Below are 22,228 nucleotides of genomic sequence, written 5' to 3'. Positions count from 1 at the left end.
AATATTAGATATTTTCAATGTGGTCTCTGACTTTTGGTCTCCCAGTCTATCTATCTATCTATCTATGAATCTATGAATCTGGTATATTTATTATTATCACCTCATGAAGCAAAGTAATATTAAAATAACTGCATGAGATCAGATCCAAAACATTTTGTTGTCTACGTTTGTTTAGGCATTTATTACTGTTAACACAGCTGGAGTGCGGGACTTTTTCATATATTGTAAATGAATGTCTGTTACATTCATGCCCTTGGCAAACAAATTCACACAATGCTGACAAGCCCACCACCACCCGGTAAATCTCCTTGTATTTCGTAGAAACCGCAACGGTAGTGATGCGTTTTATGTCAACCAGCAATACTTGGTTTGCAACTGTCGACTGGGGTGGACTGTCTTCAGTGCACCGCAAACCTTATTGTGTTGACAGGGTGGGACCGTCTCACTTAAAAAGCGCCAGGTGTCAGCAATGATGTCAAATGTTTGTGTAATTACCCTCACTGCCAAAAGAGGGAGACAAAACTTCTGCACTGCAGGTTTGATGTCACTTTTACTTTTTCAAATCATCCAATCAGTTAAAATACAAATATCAGTCTGAAAAACCATCATGAAAAAATATTTTATTGTTAATAAATTGTGTTTACTAAACCATGTCGTACATCATCTACAATTTGTGTTTCATCGCTAAAGAAGAAAACAACAAACATTTTATCTCAAGTTAAACTGAGAAACAAATACAAACAAATTATAAGATTGAAAACAAAAACAAAAAGAATCTCAACATCAAAACATCATCTGTAATTTGTGTGTCATCACTACAGCAGCAAACAATTAACATTTTTTCTCAGGTTAAACCGGGAGGAAAATACATTAAAATGATAAAATTTAAAAAAAAAAAACACTGCAGACAAGAAGACTCCAGTTGACTAAATTAAACATAAACTTAACAACTTAGAGGCCCAATATGAAACTATACCACATCCAAATTTGTCAATGAAATGCTGGAGTGAACAGTAAAATTAGGAGTTACAGTAACATGAAGAAAAAAAAAACAAATAACAGGTTGTAGTTTGAATACACTTGATAGCACTGTTGACAATTAACATTAACATTTTTTCTCAGGTTAAACTGGGAGGAAAACACATTAGAATTATAAAATTTAAAAATAAACTGCAGACAAAAAGACACTGTTGACAATGTACAGCTTACATGAAGATATTCTGAACTCTTCTTCATGGAGAATATTTTACATTCATTTATAAAGATGTTGGTGAACACTTGCATACAGGAGTTTCAGCTCAATTGTTTGTCCTGTTTATTTTTTGTCAACATGTGCTGCCATTATGTGATTGTATTATAACTGAATCCTCTGCAATGTTTCACACATACAAGGCTACAGGCATGTGTGGTAATCTTATATGCTTCTCCACTTCACACATGACAGAATCTTCTCTGTGTTGCAGCAGGTTCTCATGTAGATTGTCAAGTCAACACAAAGCTCTCCCTCATGTTTTCCAATGATACGGCTTCTCATCTGGAGAATTCTAATGTGTCTTTTCAAGTCTGACATCTGACAATCTTTTCCTACTGTGTGTTCTCATGTGGATCTTCAAATGATCTCCACGTGTGAAATCTTTTCCACAAGTTTTGCAATTGTACGGCTTCTCACCTGTGTGGACCCTCATATGCTGTTTTAATGCGCCCAGTTCAGAGAATCTTTTCTCACAAGTGTTACATGTGTATGGCTTCTTGCCTGTGTGTGTTCTCATATGTCGTTTTAAGTTGCCCAGCTCAGAGAATCTTTTCTCACAGGTGTTACATGGGTACGGCTTCTCACCTGTGTGGACTCTCATATGTGTTTGTAATATATCCCGCCGAGAGAATCTTTTCTCACAAGTGTTACATGGGTACGGCTTCTCCCCTGTGTGGATTCTCATGTGCTTTTTGAAGTCTGACATTCGACTGAATCCTTTTCCACAGGTTTCACAGTTATACGACTTCTCACTTGCATGGACTGTCAGGTGTTTGTTCAAATAGGACTTGCACTTAAAAGCTTTCCCACAAGTATTGTTTTTTAAAGACTTTTTCCCTGTATAAATATAACTGTGAGTCTTTGACGTGTTTTGATGTCTCTTCTTGGGTTTTGTCTCTGCATTTCCAGTTGATCCTGAGTCTTCATGTTTGCTTCCTTTGTGATCTTGGCTCTCAACTACATGAGAGTTGTGAGAGACGAGCTTCTTACCTGTGTAGACTCTCATATGTCGTTTTAATGCGCACATATCAGCGAAGTTTTTCTCACAAGTGTTACATGTGTACGGCTTCTCACCTGTGTGGATTCTCATATGCCGTTTTAGTGCGCCAAGCTCAGTGAATCTTTTTTCACAAGTGTTACATGGGTACGGTTTCTCACCTGTGTGGACTCTCATATGTCGTTTTAGTGCGCTCAGATCAGAGAACATTTTCTCACAAGTGTTACATGGGTACGGCTTCTCACCTGTGTGGACTCTCATATGCCGTTTTAGTGCGCCCAGCTCAGAGAATCTTTTTTCACAGGTGTTACATGGGTACGGCTTCTCACCTGTGTGGATTCTCAAATGCACTTTCAATGCCCTCAGGTGAGAGAATCTTTTCACACAGGTGTTACATGGGTACAGCTTCTCACCTGTGTGGACTCTCATATGCTCTTTTAATGTGCCCAGCAATGAGAATCTTTTTTCACAAGAGTTACATGAATACGGCTTCTCACCTGTGTGGATTGTCAGGTGTCTATTCAATTGGGAAATATACTTAAAAGCTTTTCCACAATAGTCACACTTAAAAACCCTTTTACCTTTGTGGCTATTCAGCTGAATCTGTGACATGGTAGTGTTATGTACATTGTTACTGTGACTTTTACTTTTACGATGTCTCTTCTTGGGTTCTGTCTCTGCATTCCCAGTTGATCCTGAGTCTCCTTGTTTGCCTCCTTTGTGATCTTGGCTCTCAGCTACATGAGAGTTGTGAGAGAGGAGCTGGTCATCACTGTTTGGTTCTGGTACCACTGAGCTTTTAACCAACATGCTGACAACATGCTCTTTCTCTGCTTCACTCTCAGGTTCATCAGGACTCAAGTTCAGAGTCTGATCTTCACTGTTGTCACTTTCCTCACAAGTAGGAGTCAACATAAAGGTTTCAGTTTCCTGCTTCAGCACCAGCTGCTCTCCCTCCAGACTGGTGCATAGTTCATCCTGTTCCTCTTTAATTTGTGGAGGCTCTGGGTCCTCTTGGTCCAAACTGGAGTTCCTCTCCTGGTTACAGAGCTGCTGGTCAGCGAGAACCTCCTCCTCCTTACAGACATGCTGCTGTAGAAGCTCTGGAGGGACAAAGGGACACAAGAAGTAGGTTACTAGTGTGATGATAGAAAACCAGACATCTGAGCACATAAAGATGCATTTAAACTACTGGGATCTTAACATATGGGGGTGTGAGTAGGGGGGACACAAATAAATAAAGTCTGTCTGTATTTAAATCATTTGGAACTTATATGAGTATAATTCACCTGATGACAAACTGATCATTTGAATCAGGTGTGTTGGAAAGGAGAAACATCTAAAGCATGTAGGCCAGCGGTGCCCCAAGACCAGGAATAAAAAACAGCTCCCACCTACCTGAACTCCCTCATTCAGGTCGACACTCCCTCCCGCTTACTACGCTCGGCCAATGAAAGGTTCCTGGTATTACCACCACAACAGGGCCCTAAATCACTAGCCTGACTCCTCTCTTCTGTAGTTCCCCAGTGGTGAAATGAGTTACCATATTCCGTCCAATCCGCAGAGTCCCTCTCAATCTTTAAAAAAAGACTAAAGACTCAGCTCTTTCACCATCACCTTTGCACTTGATGGACTGGAAAAAAATCTGTTTCTATGCATTTTATGCACTCTATGCATTGCCCCTTCCTCTTGGCACCTACGTCCTATCGGACTCAAACTTAGCATTATGGCACTTACTCTTATTGTTCTCTCCTGACTAGATCCTTGCTCATGTTGTAACAACTCTCTGTTGTACGGCACTTTAGATAAAAGCGTCTGCTAAATGAGATTGTAAATTATTAAAATACTGAACCACAATGTCCAGCCACTGTCCTGGTCTTGGAGGGTCACATCTCAACCAGCTCCTTGTAATAGCCATTATACATCCAAGTATCAGGATTTTGAAGAGATAGATGTCCTTCTCTTGAGTTATGTCATCAAGCATCAATCACAGCTACAAAATCCGGGGGTCCCTGGGAAGAGTCTGAATAACCCTGTCCCAGAATGTTTGTATTTTCATACATAACCAGAAAATATGTGAGTGATAAGCATTTATCTGCCCACACTGTCTCCAGCGTAGCTTATTCATCCAATTGTTTATTTTTTATGTGGGGTGTAATAAAAAAGCGAATGAAGTTCTTCCATCTGGATTCCCTCCATCTTTTAGAGCTACTTCGACAGTTTAATGTTCAATTCTAGTTCCCATTTCAGTTTTACATATCTTGAATTTCTTCCGTTTTGTTCACATGTTTGTTTTTTAAGAATAATTCTGCTTGTACAAACCTATTCTCTGTAACTTTATTTCAGGTTTCCAAACGATATCCAGCAGTCTGCTCTGACGATCGATCTCTTTCTCGTACTCGACGATAGTTTTCTGAAAAACTCGGAATATTTCTTCAGCAGCAGCAGTTAGTCGCTCGTTCATTAACTCTCTCAAACACTCAACTGAAGACATTGTTGTTTAATTACAAGTGAGATGTATTACTGTCCTACTGAGAGACTTCTGCCAAGCACAGTACCAAGCAGCTGACGTGACCAGCCTCTGTGTTGTTTACTTCCGCTGGATGTTACACTGTTAAGTTCCGACAGCGGAATCTTGTGGTTTTTCGTTCCGCTTGTTGAAACGAGATGTCTCAGTGTCATTTGTGGCTTAAATAAGCAGCACTAACTGCACAGAGGTTTTATGTGTTTAAACTAGACATAAGAACTCATAACTCAGACATGAGAAAATTCATTACATAAAGGTTTGAGGTACTTGCACTTGAATTTATCCATTTTGTGCAGTTTTGATATCCATTGCTCAAAGAAATGTAACACTTTGTATTGGACATTTATTTCACAGCTCTGTTTAAAACAAAACAAACAGAATTTGCCCATACCTTTAGGATTTGTTGTGGTCAAGACCAAGGAGAACGTTGTAGATTTTAAGAGGACCGAGGTTAAACACCGTTTCCATTCTTGGAGAGGTGGTGGAGGGATACAGATACCTTGGAGTCCACTTCAACAACAAACCGGACTGAAATGCAACACATTGGCTGTCTACAGGAAGGGGCAGAGCAGATTCTACTTCTTGAGGAAGCTTAGATCCTTTAATGTGTGCAGTAAGATGTTGCAAATCTTCAACCAGTCTGTTGTGGCGAGTGCAATATTCTGCACTGCTGTCTGCTGGGGCAGCAGCATCAGAGCCAGGGACACTAACAAACTGAACTAACTGATCAGGAAGGCTGGTTCTGTGCTGGGGACTCCTCTGGATACACTGGAGCCAGTTGTGTGACAAAAAACACTACAGGAAGTCATTCCTACCAAGTGCCATCAGTCTATACAATGACTCTCCTCTGCAATTCCTTATTATCAGACTGCTTCAACAACTGTTTAAAGACTCTCCAGCTGGTCCAGAATACTGTTGCATGTGTACTGACAAGAACTAGTAAAAGAGATCATATTTCTTCCATATTAGCTTCTCTGCACTGGCTCCCTGTGAAATCCAGATTAGACATAAAATCCTTCTCGTCACCTATAAATGATCAGGCACCATCATATCTTACAGAGCTCATAGTACCCTATTACTCCACTAGAACATTAAACTCCCAGAATGGAGGCAGACACCCTCCCTACATTTAAGAGTAGACTTAAAACTTTCCTTTTTGATAAAGCTTGTAGTTAGGGCCAACTTGGGCTTGCCTTGGACCATCACCTAGTTATGCTGCTATAGGCCTATACTGCTGGGGGACTTCCCATGATGCACTGAGCTCTCCCTTCACACCACCATTCATTATGTGATGCTGTCTGGCTGGCTGCTTGGGGGAAACCCAGGATGCAGCATGTGGCTCAATAAATCAATAATCCAGTTGCTCAGCATCCATAGTGTCACACATCAAGTTCTTCTGTGGCTCTGTTCCGTAACTGATTTTTGCTGATAAATGTAGGCAACTATCTAACACAAAAAAATAGTTGCCGAGAGGTTTGAGGTGTGTTTGGGGTCATTATCCTGCTGCAGTATGAATCCTTTCACCACAAAGATGCAAATCAGAGCTTGGAGCATGTCTCTGAAGAATGGAGTGGTACTTCTCCTTGGTCAGGGTGGAGTCATTTCAGTGCAGGTGTCCAACTCCAGAGTAGGCAAAACACCCCCAGACTTGAATATTCCCACCACCATGTTTAACTGTGGGTTTGATACACTGCGGTATCATTCGCTCTCCTGTTCATCTCCTTTCATACACCCTTCTGTTATTGCCATAAGTCTCAAACTTGGATTCATCAGGAAATAGGACTTTTTTCCTGTCATCCACTGTGAAATGCTGGTATTTCTTAGCCCACCCCAAGAATTTGGCCTTGTTTCCCCCCCTGAGAAGTGGTGAAAGGAAGGATGTGTGATGATGTATCGTTCAAATGAAGAGCTGGCGAAGTTCTTATTTTGAAGACGTTTATTAGACGATGGCCATCGGGTCCATTCCATGTACAAAGATGGTCTGGGCACCATACCACTGTCGGTGCATAGCTTATATAGGGTTACACATCTGTATCTTATCACATGAATACCATAGCTTCTCCATGGGCATTAATTCAGTTGGGAGCCATCCATCAAGTGGTTGACAGCTACCTTACAACATATTATGTATCATAACATACCACATCTGGAACAGCTCCAATCTTGACCATGGGCCCATTGTTTGTATCTAAAAGGCCCCCCAGAAGGGCTATACCATATTGCATAAGGTGACATGCAGACTATGAAATGTTTATGTCACATGTCCAACACCCAAAATCAGTTAAGTACATAGGGTCAGATAAAAGTCATACTAACAAGTGGTTTAGATATTAGAGATTTTCAATGTGGTCTCTGACTTTTGGTCCCCCAGTCCATCTATCTATCTATGAATCTGGTATATTTATTATTATCACCTCATGAAGCAAAGTAATATTAAAATAACTGCATGAGATCAGATCCAAAACATTTTGTTGTCTACATTTGTTTAGGCATTTATTACTATTAACACAGCTGGAGTGCGGGACTTTTTCATATATTGTAAAGGAATGTCTGTTACATTCATGCCCTTGGCAAACAAATTCACACAATGCTGACAAGCCCACCACCACCGGGTAAATCTCCTTGTATTTCGTAGAATACCAGGGTTTTGAAATCTGGTGTCTGTGGCAATTTTCCTGCTCAACCACACCGGTAGTGATGCGTTTTATGTCAACCAGTAATACTTGGTTTGCAACTGTCGACTGGGGTGGACTGTCTTTAGTGCACCGCAACCTTATTGTGTTGCCAGGGTGGGACCATCTCACTTAAAAAGCGCCAGGTGTCAGCAATGATGTCAAATGTTTGTGTAATTACCCTCACTGCCAAAAGAGGGAGACAAAACTTCTGCACTGCAGGTTTGATGTCACTTTTAGTTTTTCAAATCATCCAATCAATTAAAATACAAATATCAGTCTGAAAAACCATCATGAAAAAATATTTTATTGTTAATAAATTGTGTTTACTAAACCATGTCGTACATCATCTACAATTTGTGTTTCATCGCTAAAGCAGAAAACAACAAACATTTTATCTCAAGTTAAACTGGGAAACAAATACAAACAAATTATGAGATTGAAAACAAAAACAAAAAGAATCTCAACATCAAAACATCATCTGTAATTTGTGCATCATCACTACAGCAGCAAACAATTAACATTTTTTCTCAGGTTAAACTGGGAGGAAAATACATTAAAATGATAAAATTTTTAAAAAAACACTGCAGACAAGAAGACTCTAGTTGACTAAATGACAACGTAGAGGCCCAATATGAAACTATACTGCATCCAAATTTGTCAATGAAATGCTGGAGTGAACAGTAAAATTAGTAGTTACAGTAACATGAAGAAAAAAAACAAAAAACAGGTTGTAGTTCGAATACACTTGATAGCACTGTTGACAATGTACAGCTTACATGAAGATATTCTGAACTCTTCTTCATGGAGAATATTTTACATTCATTTATAAAGATGTTGGTGAACACTTGCATACAGGAGTTTCAGCTCAATTGTTTGTCCTGTTTATTTGATTTTTGTCAACATGTGCTGCCATTATGTGATTGTATTATAACTGCAATGTTTCACACATACAAGGCTACAGGCATGTGTGGTAATCTTATATGCTTCTCCACTTCACACATGACAGAATTTTCTCTGTGTTGCAGCAGGTTCTCATGTAGATTGTAAAGTCAACACAAAGCTCTCCCTCATGTTTTCCAATGATACGGCTTCTCATCTGGAGAATTCTAATGTGTCTTTTCAAGTCTGACATCTGACAATCTTTTCCTACTGTGTGCTCTCATGTGGATCTTCAAGTGATCTCCACGTGGGAAATCTTTTCCACAAGTTTTGCAACTGTACGGCTTCTCACCTGTGTGGACCCTCATATGTAGGTTTAATGCACCCAGCTGAGAGAATCTTTTCTCACAAGTGTTACATGGGTACGGCTTCTCACCTGTGTAGACTCTCATATGCGCTTTTAATGCACTAGTTTTAGGGAATCTTTTCTCACAAGTGTTACATGTGTACGGCTTCTCACCTGTGTGGACTCTCATATGCTGTTTTAGTGCGCTCAGTTCAGAGAATATTTTCTCACAAGTGTTACATGCGTACGGCTTCTCGCCTGTGTGTGTTCTCATATGTCGTTTTAAGTTGCCCAGCTCAGAGAATCTTTTCTCACAGGTGTTACATGGGTACGGCTTCTCACCCGTGTGGACTCTCATATGCGCTTTTAATGCACTAGTTTTAGGGAATCTTTTCTCACAAGTGTTACATGGGTACGGCTTCTCACCTGTGTGGATTCTCATATGCGCTTTTAATGCACTAGTTTTAGGGAATCTTTTCTCACAAGTGTTACATGGGTACGGCTTCTCACCTGTGTGGATTCTCAAATGCACTTTCAATGCCCTCAGGTGAGAGAATCTTTTCACACAGGTGTTACATGGGTACAGCTTCTCACCTGTGTGCATTGTCAGGTGTCTATTCAATTGGGAAATATACTCAAAAGCTTTTCCACAATAGTCACACTTAAAAACCCTTTTACCTTTGTGGCTATTCAGCTGAATCTGTGACATGGTAGTGTTTTGTACATTGTTACTGTGACTTTTACTTTTACGATGTGTCTTCTTGGGTTTTATCTCTGCATTCCCAGTTGATCCTGAGTCTCCTTGTTTGCCTCCTTTGTGATCTTGGCTCTCAGCTACATGAGAGTTGTGAGAGAGGAGCTGGTTGTCACTGTTTGGTTCTGGTACCACTGAGCTTTTAACTAACATGCTCACAACATGCTCTTTCTCTGCTACACTCTCAGTTTCATCAGAGTCCTCCGTCTGATCTTCACTGTTGTCACTTTCCTCACAAGCAGGAGTCCACATAAAGGTTTCAGTCTCCTGCTTCAGCACCAGCTGTGCTCCCTCCAGACTGGTGCACAGTCCATCCTCTTCCTCTTTAATTTGTGGAGGCTCTGGGTCCTCTTGGTCCAGACTAGAGTTCCTCTCCTGGTTACAGAGCTGCTGGTCAGCGAGAGCCTCCTCCTCCTCACAGACATTCTGCTGTAGAAGTTCTGGAAGGACAAAGGGACACAAGAAGTAGGTTACTAGTGTGATGATAGAAAACCAGACATCTGAGCACATAAAGATGCATTTAAACTACTGGGATCTTAACATATGGGGGTGTGTGTGGGGGGGACACAAATAAATAAAGTCTGTCTTTATTTAAATCATTAGGAACTTATATGAACATAATTCACCTGATGAAAACTGATCATTTGAATCAGGTGTGTTGGAAAGGAGAAACGTCTAAAGCCTGTAGGCCAGCGGTGCCCCAAGAGCAGGAATAAAAAACAGCTCCCACCTACCTGAACTCCCTCATTCAGGTCGACACTCCCTCCCGCTCACTACGCTCTGCCAATGAAAGGTTCCTGGTATTACCACCACAACAGGGTCCTAAATCGCTAGCCAGACTCCTCTCTTCTGTAGTTCCCCGGTGGTGAAACAAGTTACCAATCTCCATCCGATCCGCAGAGTCCCTCTAAATCTTTAAAAAAAAGACTAAAGACTCAGCTCTTTCGCCATCACCTTTGCACTTGATGGACTGGAAAAAAAAAAATCTGCTTCTGTGCATTTTATGCACTCTATGCATTGCCCCTTCCTCTTGGCACCTACGTCCTATCGGACCCAAACTTAGCATTATGGCACTTACTCATATTGTTCTCTCCTGACCAGATCCTTGCTCATGTTGTATCAACTCTCGGTTGTACATCACTTTGAATAAAAGCGTCTGCTAAATGAGATTGTAAATTGTAAAAACACTGAACCACAATGTCCAGCCACTGTCCTGGTCTTGGAGGGTCACATCTCAACCAGCTCCTTGTAATAGCCCTGATACATCCAAGTATCAGGATTTTGAAGAGATAGATGTCCTTCTCTTGAGTTATGTCACCAAGCATCAATCACAGCTACAAAATCCGGGGGTCCCTGGGAAGAGTCTGAATAACCCTGTCCCAGAATGTTGAATGAGAATGTGGCTTATTTTTTATGTGGGGTGTAATAAAAAAGCGAATGAAGTTCTTCCATCTGGATTCCCTCCATCTTTTAGAGCTACTTCGACAGTTTAATGTTCAATTCTAGTTCCCATTTCAGTTTTACATATCTTGAATTTCCTCCGTTTTGTTCACATGTTTTTTAAGGATAATTCTGCTTGTACAAACCTATTCTCTGTAACTTTATTTCAGGTTTCCAAACGATATCCAGCAGTCTGCTCTGACGATTGATCTCTTTCTCGTACTCGACGATAGTTTTCTGAAAAACTCGGAATATTTCTTCAGCAGCAGCAGTTAGTCGCTCGTTCATTAACTCTCTCAAACACTCAACTGCAGACATAGTTGTTTAATTACAAGTGAGATGTATTACTGTCCTACTGAGAGACTTCTTCCACGCACAGGACTCCAGGCAACTAACGTGACTAGCTCCTGTGTTGTTTACTTCCGCTGGATGTTACACTGTCAAGTTCCGACAGCGGAGAAACGAGATGTCTCAGTGTCATTTGTGGCTTAAATAAGCAGCAGTAACTGCACAGAGGTTTTATGTGTTTAAACTAGACATAAGAACTCATAACTCGGACATGAGAAAATTCATTACATAAAGGTTTGAGGTACTTGCACTTGAATTTATCCATTTTGTGCAGTTTTGAAATCAATTGCTCAAAGAAATGTAACACTTTGTATTGGACATTTATTTCACAGCTCTGTTTAAAACAAAACAAACAGAATTTGCTCATAGCTTTAGGATTTGTTGTGGTCAAGAACAAGGAGAACGTTGTAGATTTTAAGAGGACCAGGGTTAAACACCGTTTCCATTCTTGGAGAGGTGGTGGAGGGATACAGATACCTTGGAGTCCACTTCAACAACAAACCGGACTGAAAATGCAACACATTGGCTGTCTACAGGAAGGGGCAGAGCAGATTCTACTTCTTGAGGAAGCTTAGATCCTTTAATGTGTGCAGTAAGATGTTGCAAATCTTCTACCAATCTGTTGTGGCGAGTGCAATATTCTGCACTGCTGTCTGCTGGGGCAGCAGCATCAGAGCCAGGGACACTAACAAACTGAACTAACTGATCAGGAAGGCTGGTTCTGTGCTGGGGAGTCCTCTGGATACACTGGAGCCAGTTGTGGAGAGGAGGATGCTGCACAAACTGTGAAAGATAATGGAGAACATCACATATTCCCTCTGTGACCTGCTTGTCAAACAGCACAGCACTTTCAGTCAGAGACTTCTTCAGCTCCACTGTGACAAAAAACACTACAGGAAGTCATTCCTACCAAGTGCCATCAGTCTATTACAATGACTCTCCTCTGCAATTCCTTATTATCAGACTGCCTCAACAACTGTTTAAAGACTCTCCAGCTGGTCCAGAATACTGTTGCATGTGTACTGACAAGAACTAGTAAAAGAGATCATATTTCTTCCATATTAGCTTCTCTGCACTGGCTCCCTGTGAAATCCAGATTAGACATAAAATCCTTCTCGTCACCTATAAATGATCAGGCACCAGGAGTAATAGTACCCTATTACTCCACTAGAACATTAAACTCCCAGAATGGAGGCAGACACCCTCCCTACATTTAAGAGTAGACTTAAAACTTTCCTTTTTGATAAAGCTTGTAGTTAGGGCCAACTTGGGCTTGCCTTGGACCATCACCTAGTTATGCTGCTATAGGCTGCAGGTTTGATGTCACTTAAACTGGGAAAAAAATACAAACAAATTATAAGATTGAAAACAAAAACAAAAACAAAAAGAATCTCAACATCAAAACATCATCTGTAATTTGTGCGTCATCACTAAAGCAGCAAACGATTAACATTTTTTCTCAGATTAAACCACTAGGAAAATACATTAAAATTATAAAATTAAAAACAAACAAACACTGCAGACAAGAAGACTCTAGTAAAATTAGTAGTTACAGTAACATGAAGAAAAAAAAAACAAAAAACAGGTTGTAGTTCGAATACACTTGATAGCACTGTTGACAATGTACAGCTTACATGAAGATATTCTGAACTCTTCTTCATGGAGAATATTTTACATTCATTTATAAAGATGTTGGTGAACACTTGCATACAGGAGTTTCAGCTCAATTGTTTGTCCTGTTTATTTGTTTTTTGTCAACATGTGCTGCCATTATGTGATTGTATTATAACTGAATCCTCTGCAATGTTTCACACATACAAGGCTACAGGCATGTGTGGTAATCTTATATGCTTTTCCACTTCACACATGACAGACTCTTCTCTGTGTTGCAGCAGGTTCTCATGTAGATTGTCAAGTCAACACAAAGCTCTCCCTCATGTTTTCCAATGATACGGCTTCTCATCTGGAGAATTCTAATGTGTCTTTTCAAGTCTGACATCTGACAATGTTTTCCTACTGTGTGTTCTCATGTGGATCTTCAAATGATCTCCACGTGTGAAATCTTTTCCACAAGTTTTGCAATTGTACGGCTTCTCACCTGTGTGGACTCTCATATGTAGGTTTAATGCACCCAGCTGAGAGAATCTTTTCTCACAAGTGTTACATGGGTACGGCTTCTCACCTGTGTGGACTCTCATGTGTGTTTGTAATATACCCAGTTGAGAGAATCTTTTCTCACAAGTGTTACATATGTATGGCTTCTCACCTGTGTGGACTCTCATATGCCGTTTTAGTGCGCCAAGCTCAGAGAATATTTTCTCACAAGTGTTACATGTGTACGGCTTCTCACCTGTGTGGATTCTCATATGCCGTTTTAGTGCACCCAGCTCAGAGAATCTTTTTTCACAAGTGTTACATGGGTACGGCTTCTCACCTGTGTGGACTCTCATATGGCGTTTTAGTGCGCCCAGATCAGAAAACATTTTTTCACAAGTGTTACATGGGTACGGCTTCTCACCTGTGTGGATTCTCATATGCACTTTCAATGCGCTCAGGTGAGAGAATCTTTTCACACAGGTGTTACATGGGTACAGCTTCTCCCCTGTGTGTGTTCTCATGTGCCTTTTCATTTTCATCATTTGATTAAATCTTCTCCCACAAGTGTTGCAGGGGTACGGCTTCTCACCTGTGTGGACTCTCATATGCTCTTTTAATGCGCCCAGCAATGAGAATCTTTTTTCACAAGAGTTACATGAATACGGCTTCTCACCTGTGTGGATTGTAAGGTGTCTATTTAATAGGGAAATATACTTAAAAGCTTTTCCACAAGAGTCGCACTTCAAAACCCTTTTACCTTTGTGGAAATTCAGCTGAATCTTTGACATGGTAGTGTTTTGTATATTGTTACTGTGACTTTTACTTTTATGATGGCTCTTCTTGGGTTTTGTCTCTGCATTCCCAGTTGATCCTGAGTCTCCTTGTTTGCCTCCTTTGTTATCTTGGCTCTCAGCTACATGAGAGTTGTGAGAGAGGAGCTGGTTGTCACTGTTTTGTTCTGGTACCACTGAGCTTTTAACTGACGTGCTGACAACATGCTCATTCTCTGCTGCACTCTGAATTTCATCAGGACTCAAGTTCAGAGTCTGATCTTCACCGTTCTCACTTTCCTCACAAGTAGGAGTCAACATAAAGGTTTCAGTTTCCTGCTTCAGCACCAGCTGCTCTCCCTCCAGACTGGTGCAGAGTTCATCTTGTTCCTCTTTAATCTGTGGAGGCTCTGGGTCCTCTTGGTCCAAACTGGAGTTTCTCTCCTGGTTACAGAGCTGCTGGTCAGTGAGATCTTCCTCCTCCTCACAGACATGCTGCTGTGGGAGCTCTGGAGGGACAAAAAGGGGAAAAGGTAAAAAAAAAAAAAAAAAGTTGTCCCACTTTCTGATAAGGCACCCTTTATAAAGGGTTTATAAGCATTAATCAATGGCTTAAGCAATGGTTAATAATTAATTCGCTAATGCTTTGTAAATATTCAATAAACCACTGACACACATTACACAATAACCATTAATGATTCATGATCATTTCATAATAATCAAACCGTTGATCCCTACAATCAGTGTTATAACGCTGATTCCATGTTTTATATTACAATAATTTAAGTTTTACAAACCTATTCGGTGTAACTTTATTTCAGGTTTCCAAACGATATCCAGCAGTCTGCGTTGACGATCGATCTCTTTCTCGTACTCGACGATAGTTTTTTGAAAAACTCCGAATATTTCTTTAGCAGCAGCAGTTAGTCGCTCGTTGATTAACTCTCTCAAACACTCAACTGAAGACATTGTTGCTTAATTACAAGTGAGATATCTCATTGTCCTGCTGAGAGACTTCTTCCAAGCACAAGGCACCAAGCAACTAACGTGACTAGCTCCTGTGTTGTTTACTTCCGCTGAATGTTACACTGTTAAGTTTCGACAACAGAATCTTGTATTACTTCGTTCCGCTTGTTGAAACGAGTTGTCTCAGTGTCACTTGTGGCTTATAAATAAGCAGCAGTAACAGCACAGAGGTTTTATGTCTTTAAACTAGACATAAGAACTCATAACACAGACATAAGAAAAGTAATTACATCAAGGTTTGAGGTACTTGACCTTGAATTGATCTATTTTGTGCAGTTTTTGATTTTGAGTTGCACAAATAATTGTAATACTTTTGTATTGTACATTTATTTCACAGCTGGGTTTTTTTTTTGTTTTTTGTTAATCAGCATAGTTACATATTAGCTTCAGTCTTTTTCTGCAGTGGAGACTCCTTGATTTAAGGCAGCATGCCAACCAGAGTAATAGATAGCAGCCTTACATGTTGACCTATAGGCCTGTGCAGTTCATCACAGTTCATCACACACAATGACCTAAAAAAACCTCACATAATTTGCTTATAGCTTTAGGATTTGTTGTGGTCAAGTCCAAGGAGATGGTTGTTGTTTTTAGGAGGACCAGGGCTAGGATAAATACTATTTCCATTCTTGGACAGGAGGTGGAGGTAGTGGAGGGACACAGATACTTTGGAGTCCACCTTGACAACAGACTGGACTGAAAATGCAACACAGAGGGTGTCTGCTGGAAGGGACAGAGCAGACCCTTCTTCTTGAGGAAGCTTAGATCATTTAATGTGTGCAGTAAGATATTGCAAATCTTCTACCAATCTGTTGTGGCGAGTGCAATATTCTGCGCTGCTGTCTGCCGGGGCAGCAACATCAGAGCCAGGGACACTAACAAACTGAACCAACTGATCAGGAAGGCTGGTTCTGTGCTGGGGACTCCTCTGGATACACTGGAGCCAGTTGTGGAGAGGAGGATGCTGCACAAACTGTGAAACATAATGGAGAACATCACATATCCCCTCTGTGACCTGCTTGTCAAACAGCGGAGCACTTTCAGTCAGAGACTTCTTCAGCTCCGCTGTGACAAAGAACGCTACAGGAGGTCATTCCTACCAACTGCCATCAGTCTGTACAATGACTCTCCTCTGTGTCGGTAGAGGGGACTCCTCTGACAGTGAAGACACACTGCTCACCTGGACTTTTTATTTTATTAAATTATCCATCACATGTTATATTTCAGATTCATATTTTGATACTCTTTAAAGTATTGTCTGTATATGTTTATTTTTATATTTGAGTTAGTATATTAAGTTATTGCATATAATTTGCATTTAACTGTATTTTTTTCTTTGATCTAACTCATTTTTGTATTTTGATTTATGTGAAGTGGCTGCTGTAACACTTTGATTTCTCTTTGAGATTAACAAAGTCATCTATATATCTATCTATCTATGAATCTGGTATACTTACTGAACATTATCATCACATGAAGCAAGGTAATATCAAAATAAATACATGAGATCAGAAACAAAGCATTTTGCTGTCTATGTTTGTTTAGGCATTTATTGTATATATTACTAAGACTTAATGTCACTTTTATATTCCTAATCATCCAATCAATTCAATTACAAGTATCAGTCTGAAAAGCCATCATGACAAAAATATTTTATTGGAGTAGCAACTACTGGAAACAAAGTAAAAGTCGCTGAGAATCTGAGGTTGGGCCTTGTTTACTGTTTGTCTGACATGCTACTAAAAAAGATTAGCTGAGATCAAAAAATAACTTTAATAACTTTTATTAATGAAAAAGATCAACTTATTATAACATGTACAAAATATACTCAAAATAATCACAGCGATCAGATGTAAAACAACGGACAAAAAAACATATGGCGACCTACTCACCCTCTCTCTCTTTCTTACCAGCTGTCACGCAGGTGAACAGGTGCTTCTATTAACGATAGGATATCACCATCCATATCCATGTGACCTGATTATCAATCATCCTGATTGTGCAATAATAAATAAACTAAAATAACCCAAAATATAAACCACACAAAATTACTAATTTGCAATTCATTCCAAATTGACAATTAATCCATTCATGACTACTACAATTGGTAATAAAATGTGTTGACTACACCATGTAGTATATCATCTATAATTTGTGTGTGTCATCTTAAACCTGGAAAAAGCTGTAGGAGGACAGCTGTTTTTTGAACTTTTCTGAACTAATATTTTTATTTCTGAGTAAGGAAGACAGTCTTGTTTTCCTCTCCCATTTTACAAACCTTTCTCGTATTCCAATTCTCACCTGTGTGGACTTTCATATGCAGTTTTAAGTTGCCCGGCAGAGAGAATCTTTTCTCACAAGCGTTATATGGGTATGGCTTCTCATATGCACTTTTAATGCGCCCAGCTCAGGGAATCTTTTCTCCCAAGTGTTACATGGGTACGGTTTCTCACCTGTGTGGGCTTTCATGTGCAGTTTTAAGTTGCCCAGCTCAGAGAATCTTTCTCACAAGTGTTGCATAGGTACGGCTACTCACCTGTGTGGATTCTCATGTGCATTTTTAATTTGCCCTTCTTAGAGAATCTTTTCTCACAAGTGTTACAAGGATATGGCCTCTCACCTGTGTGGCTTCTCATATGCACTTTTAATGCGCCCGGCTCAGGGAATCTTTTCTCGCAAGTGTTACATGGGTACGGCTTCTCACCTGTGTGGACTTTCATATGCGCTTTTAAGGTGCCCGGCAGAGAGAATCTTTTCTCACAAGTGTTACATGAGTATGGCTTCTCGCCTGTGTGTGTTCTCATATGTCGTTTTAAGTTGCCCAGTTCAGAGAATCTTTTCTCACAGGTGTTACATGGGTACGGCTTCTCACCTGTGTGGACTCTCATATGTGTTTGTAATATATCCCGCCGAGAGAATCTTTTCTCACAAGTGTTACATGGGTACGGCTTCTCCCCTGTGTGGATTCTCATGTGCTTTTTGAGGTCTGACATTCGACCAAATCCTTTTCCACAGGTTTCACAGTTATACGACTTCTCACCTGCATGGACTCTCAGGTGTTTGTTCAAATAGGACTTGCACTTAAAAGCTTTCCCACAAGTATTGTTTTTTAAAGACTTTTTCCCTGTATAAATATAACTGTGAGTCTTTGATGTGTTTTGATGTCTCTTCTTGGGTTTTGTCTCTGCATTTCCAGTTGATCCTGAGTCTCCATGTTTGCTTCCTTTGTGATCTTGGCTCTCAACTACATGAGAGTTGTGAGAGAGGAGCTGGTCATCACTGTTTGGTTCTGGTACCACTGAGCTTTTAAGTAACATGCTGACAACATGCTCTTTCTCTGCTGCATTCTGAATTTCATCAGAGTCCTCTGTCTGATCTTCACTGTTGTCACTTTCCTTAAAAGTAGGAGTCAACATAAAGGTTTCAGTCTCCTGCTTCAGCACCAGCTGTGCTCCCTCCAGACTGGTGCACAGTTCAGCCTGTTCCTCTTTAATCTGTGGAGGCTCTGGGTCCTCTTGGTCCAGACTGGAGTTCTTCTCCTGGTTACAGAGCTGCTGGTCAGTGAGAACCTCCTCTTCCTCACAGACATGCTGCTGTAGAAGCTCTGGAAGGACAAAGGGATACAAGAAGTAGGTTACTTGTGTGATGATAGAAAACCAGACATCTGAGCACATAAGGATGCATTTAAACTACTGGGATCTTAACGTACAGGGGTGTGTGTGGGAATGGCACAAATAAATAAAGTCTGTCTGTATTTAAATCATTTGGAACTTATATGAGCATAATTCACCTGATGACTAACTGATCATTTGAATCAGGTATGTTGGAAAGGAGAAACATCTAAAGCATGTAGGGCAGCAGTGACCCACGACCAAGAATAAAAACAGCTCCCACCTACCTCTCACCCCCTCATTCAGGTCTACACTCCCTCCTGCTCACTACGCTCTGCCAGTGAAAGGCTCCTGGTACAACCACCACAACAGGGTCCTAAGTCGCTAGCCTGACTCCTCTCTTCTGTAGTTCCCCGGTGGTGAAACAAGTTACCAATCTCCATCTGATCTGCAGAGTCCATTTCAATCTTCAATCGACTCAAACTTAGCATTATGGCACTTACTCATATTGTTCTCTCCTGACTAGATCCTTGCTTGTGCTGTATCAACTCTCAGTTGTACATCACTTTGGATAAAAGCGTCTGCTAAATGAAATTGTAACTTGTAAAAACACTGCACTATAATGTCCAACCACTGTCCTAGTCTTGGAGGGTCACGTCTCAACCTGCTCCTTGTAATAGCCCTTATACATCCAAGTACCAGGAGTTTGAAGAGATAGATGTGCTTCTTTTGGATTATGTCACCGGATATCAATCCCAGGTACACAATCCGGGGGTCCCTGGGAAGAGTCTGAATAACCCTGTCCCAGAACGTTTGTATTTTCATACATAACCAGAAAATATGTGAGTGATAAGCATTCAGCTGCCCACACTGTCTCCAGCAATGCTGTTGTTCACCATATTGTTTATTTTTTATGTGGGTGTCATAAAAAAGCGAATTAAGTTCTTCCGTCTGAATTCCCTCCATCTTTTAGAGCTACTTCGACAGTTTAATGTTCAATTCTAGTTCTCAGTTTTACATATCGTGAGTTTCTTCCGTTTTGTTCACCTGTTTGTTTTTTTAAATATAATTATGCTTATACAAACCTATTCGGTGTAACTTTATTTCTGGTTTCCAAACGATATCCAGCAGTCTGCGCTGACGATTGATCTCTTCCTCGTACTGGACGATAGTTGCCTGAAAAACTCGGAATATTTCTTCAGCAGCAGCAGTTAGTCGCTCGTTCATTAACTCTCTCAAACACTCAACTGAAGACATTGTTGCTTAATAACAAGTGAGATGTTTTACTGTCCTGCTGAGAGACTTCTTCCAAGCACAGGACACCAAGCAAGTAACTTGACTAGCTCCTGTACTGTTTACTTCCGTTGGATGTTACACTGATATATTCCGACAGCAGAATCTTGTGTTTTTTCGTTCCGCTTGTTGAAACGAGTTGTCTCAGACAGTGTCATTTGTAGCTTATAAATAAGCAGCAATAACTGCACAGAGATTTTATGTGTTTAAACTAGACATAAGACACATCCAATATAGACCCCACATGTGACCGTTGCAAGCAGAAACAAGCCACTCTAATTCACATGTTTTGGGATTGTTCCTAAATTATCTAATGTTTGGCAATCAATAGGCTATTTGATATGCTTCCCAAAACTACTGATAAATCCTTAGAACCATCAGCCTTCCTTGCTTTATTTGGTTTGCTAACACAAAATCTTATTTTAAATAACAATAAATGTCTTGTGTCTTTTGCCACACTGGTGGCCAGATGGCAAATTTTGATCAGATGGAAAGACTGCAATCCTCAAACATTTGCACAATGGATTAAAGATATGTTGTATTGTATTCTATTGAATAAGATTAGGTGAACTGTTAGGCAGTCAGCTGACAAGATGAGATTGATATGGCAACCTTTCCTTAGTTGTGCTTTAGGCTCTGATAACTTTATGGCTGAGTGAAGTCTTTGGTATATATGTATGTATATTTGTGTGTAACTAGGAGTGTTGGAAATGAAGCATTGGAAAGATTCCTGATATGTTTTAGTGTTCACATTTTTATTTCTCTCTTGTGATTGTTACAGTACCCTAGATAATAGGGTGTATAAAATTAATTAATTAATTTTAAATTTATTTATTGTTTTAACTATGATTACTTAACATTATTTGTGTATTTTTATTTATTTGTTTATTTTCCTTGCATAGTTTAAGTTGTATACCCTTTGAATGTTATCAGAATGTTTATACAGTGAATTGTCAAAGTTGCATTAAGAAAAATTCAGAAATAAACTTTGTACAAAAAATAAAGCCCATAAAGTACAGTAAGGATAATCAGTGCAATGAGTAATCATCATACATGCTTCAACATTTAGTATGCATCTGGTCTGTAGTCTCTCTGCCAAAGCCATCAACAGTGCCCATGCAGGCGGACAGTGGCAAGAGAACAGTTGCTTGTGGGACTTGTAGGGTTACAGTGCAAGCAGCCAGTAACCACAGGCCTGCGGTCCAGCTCCAAACTAAACACCTGGGGCCCAAGATCTATATCTGTGGTTGGGGTGACTATACCTCTCAGGTCTCATGGCAAGAGCTGCGAGCCTCACCTGCAGCAAAGGATTCTGCAGGCTGCAAGGAGTACTTAGGCAACTGGCTAGCATAGTTTCGGTGAAGATCTAAGCTGATGAGAGATGCTGTTAATACTTTGACACTCGCAGACTACAGGGAGAAGCAGCATACAGTGCAGTGCATGCACTTGAATGGGACTGAGTGAGCCCACCTGCTCACTGTTTGGGATAAGGGGTGGGGTGGAGGGGCTGGACAGTGATGTGTCAGTGTTTTTTGTTTCAGGGCACCCTTGGTATTTTATGAGGCCACCCGGCGCAAGTGATGTTGCCAAGCAGGAACTGGAGCAGTTTAGGGTTTAAAGTAAATCCCTCCAGTCACGAGCAGCTGAAAATAATTTCGGCTTCTGAGGAGAGAGACAGGGGTCGGTTCCGTTGAGAGGATTTTTGTTTCTTCTCTGTCATTTCTTGAGTAGTTACTCATCTGCTTCCTTTATTTCCTTCCCTTTTGCTGTGCAAACACAAAAAGCTCGATTACATATTGTCTATGTAGGTGTGTGTTTACTAAAGATCTGCTCACTCACATTTGGTGTAGTTAATTAAACAACACACCATCTTTTCCCCTCTTTTCAACAGGGACACATAATTCCTCCCTTTCGTATTTCTGTGACTTCATCGTTGCACCAGCTGCCAGATCCTGTGGGGCTGTTTGATTTTTAGAGTAAACATCACCTGCTTTGGCATGCTGACCTCAGCAGCCCACATTACTCAGTACTGTGCTAGATCTGTTTGTTAAATGTCACAATAAACATATGCTGCAACCTACACTGCAGTGAAAAGCTGAAAAGCTACTTGGGTAAAGTGAAAAACTTTAGCAGCCTTTGGTCAGTGTTACATTTTCCACTGTATGCAGCAGCAGCTAATGTTCCTCTTGGAGTCTCAGCAGAAATATTCAGCATCT

The 22,228-nt window shown here is 40.4% G+C and overlaps 1 protein-coding gene and 1 pseudogene across 1 annotated transcript; both read right to left on the bottom strand.

Moving 5' to 3' along the window:
- Positions 1–605: 605 nt before the first annotated feature.
- LOC137171705 (zinc finger protein 271-like) lies at positions 606–11,316 on the bottom strand. Its single transcript, XM_067575766.1, has 4 exons — positions 11,017–11,316; positions 8,563–9,870; positions 4,572–4,751; positions 606–3,352 (listed from the first exon to the last, which is right to left on the bottom strand). The coding sequence occupies exons 1-4, from the start codon at positions 11,186–11,188 to the stop codon at positions 1,545–1,547; spliced, it is 3,468 nt and encodes a 1,155-aa protein (XP_067431867.1). The 5' UTR covers positions 11,189–11,316; the 3' UTR covers positions 606–1,544.
- A 1,152-nt stretch (positions 11,317–12,468) lies between these two features.
- On the bottom strand, positions 12,469–20,118 carry LOC137171697 (zinc finger protein 271-like; annotated as a pseudogene).
- Between the last annotated feature and the right edge of the window lie 2,110 nt (positions 20,119–22,228).

The sequence above is a fragment of the Thunnus thynnus genome, chromosome 2 (assembly GCF_963924715.1).
Source record: "Thunnus thynnus chromosome 2, fThuThy2.1, whole genome shotgun sequence".
Taxonomy (NCBI): domain Eukaryota; kingdom Metazoa; phylum Chordata; class Actinopteri; order Scombriformes; family Scombridae; genus Thunnus; species Thunnus thynnus.
The sequence above is the reverse complement of the archived record's forward strand: the minus strand, read 5'-3'. Positions and strand labels throughout refer to the sequence as shown.

Excerpts from the sequence above, each read along its gene's own strand:
- LOC137171705 (XM_067575766.1), bottom strand. The coding sequence starts at position 11,188 with ATGTCTGCAGTTGAGTGTTTGAGAGAGTTAATGAACGAGCGACTAACT. Across the intron at positions 4,752-8,562 it reads TGTCAGACTTGAAAAGACAC|AAACAACAATGTCTTCAGTT; the intron begins ATTAGAATTCTC and ends TCACTTGTAATT. Across the intron at positions 3,353-4,571 it reads AATAAAGTTACAGAGAATAG|AGCTTCTACAGCAGCATGTC; the intron begins GTTTGTACAAGC and ends TTGTCCCTCCAG.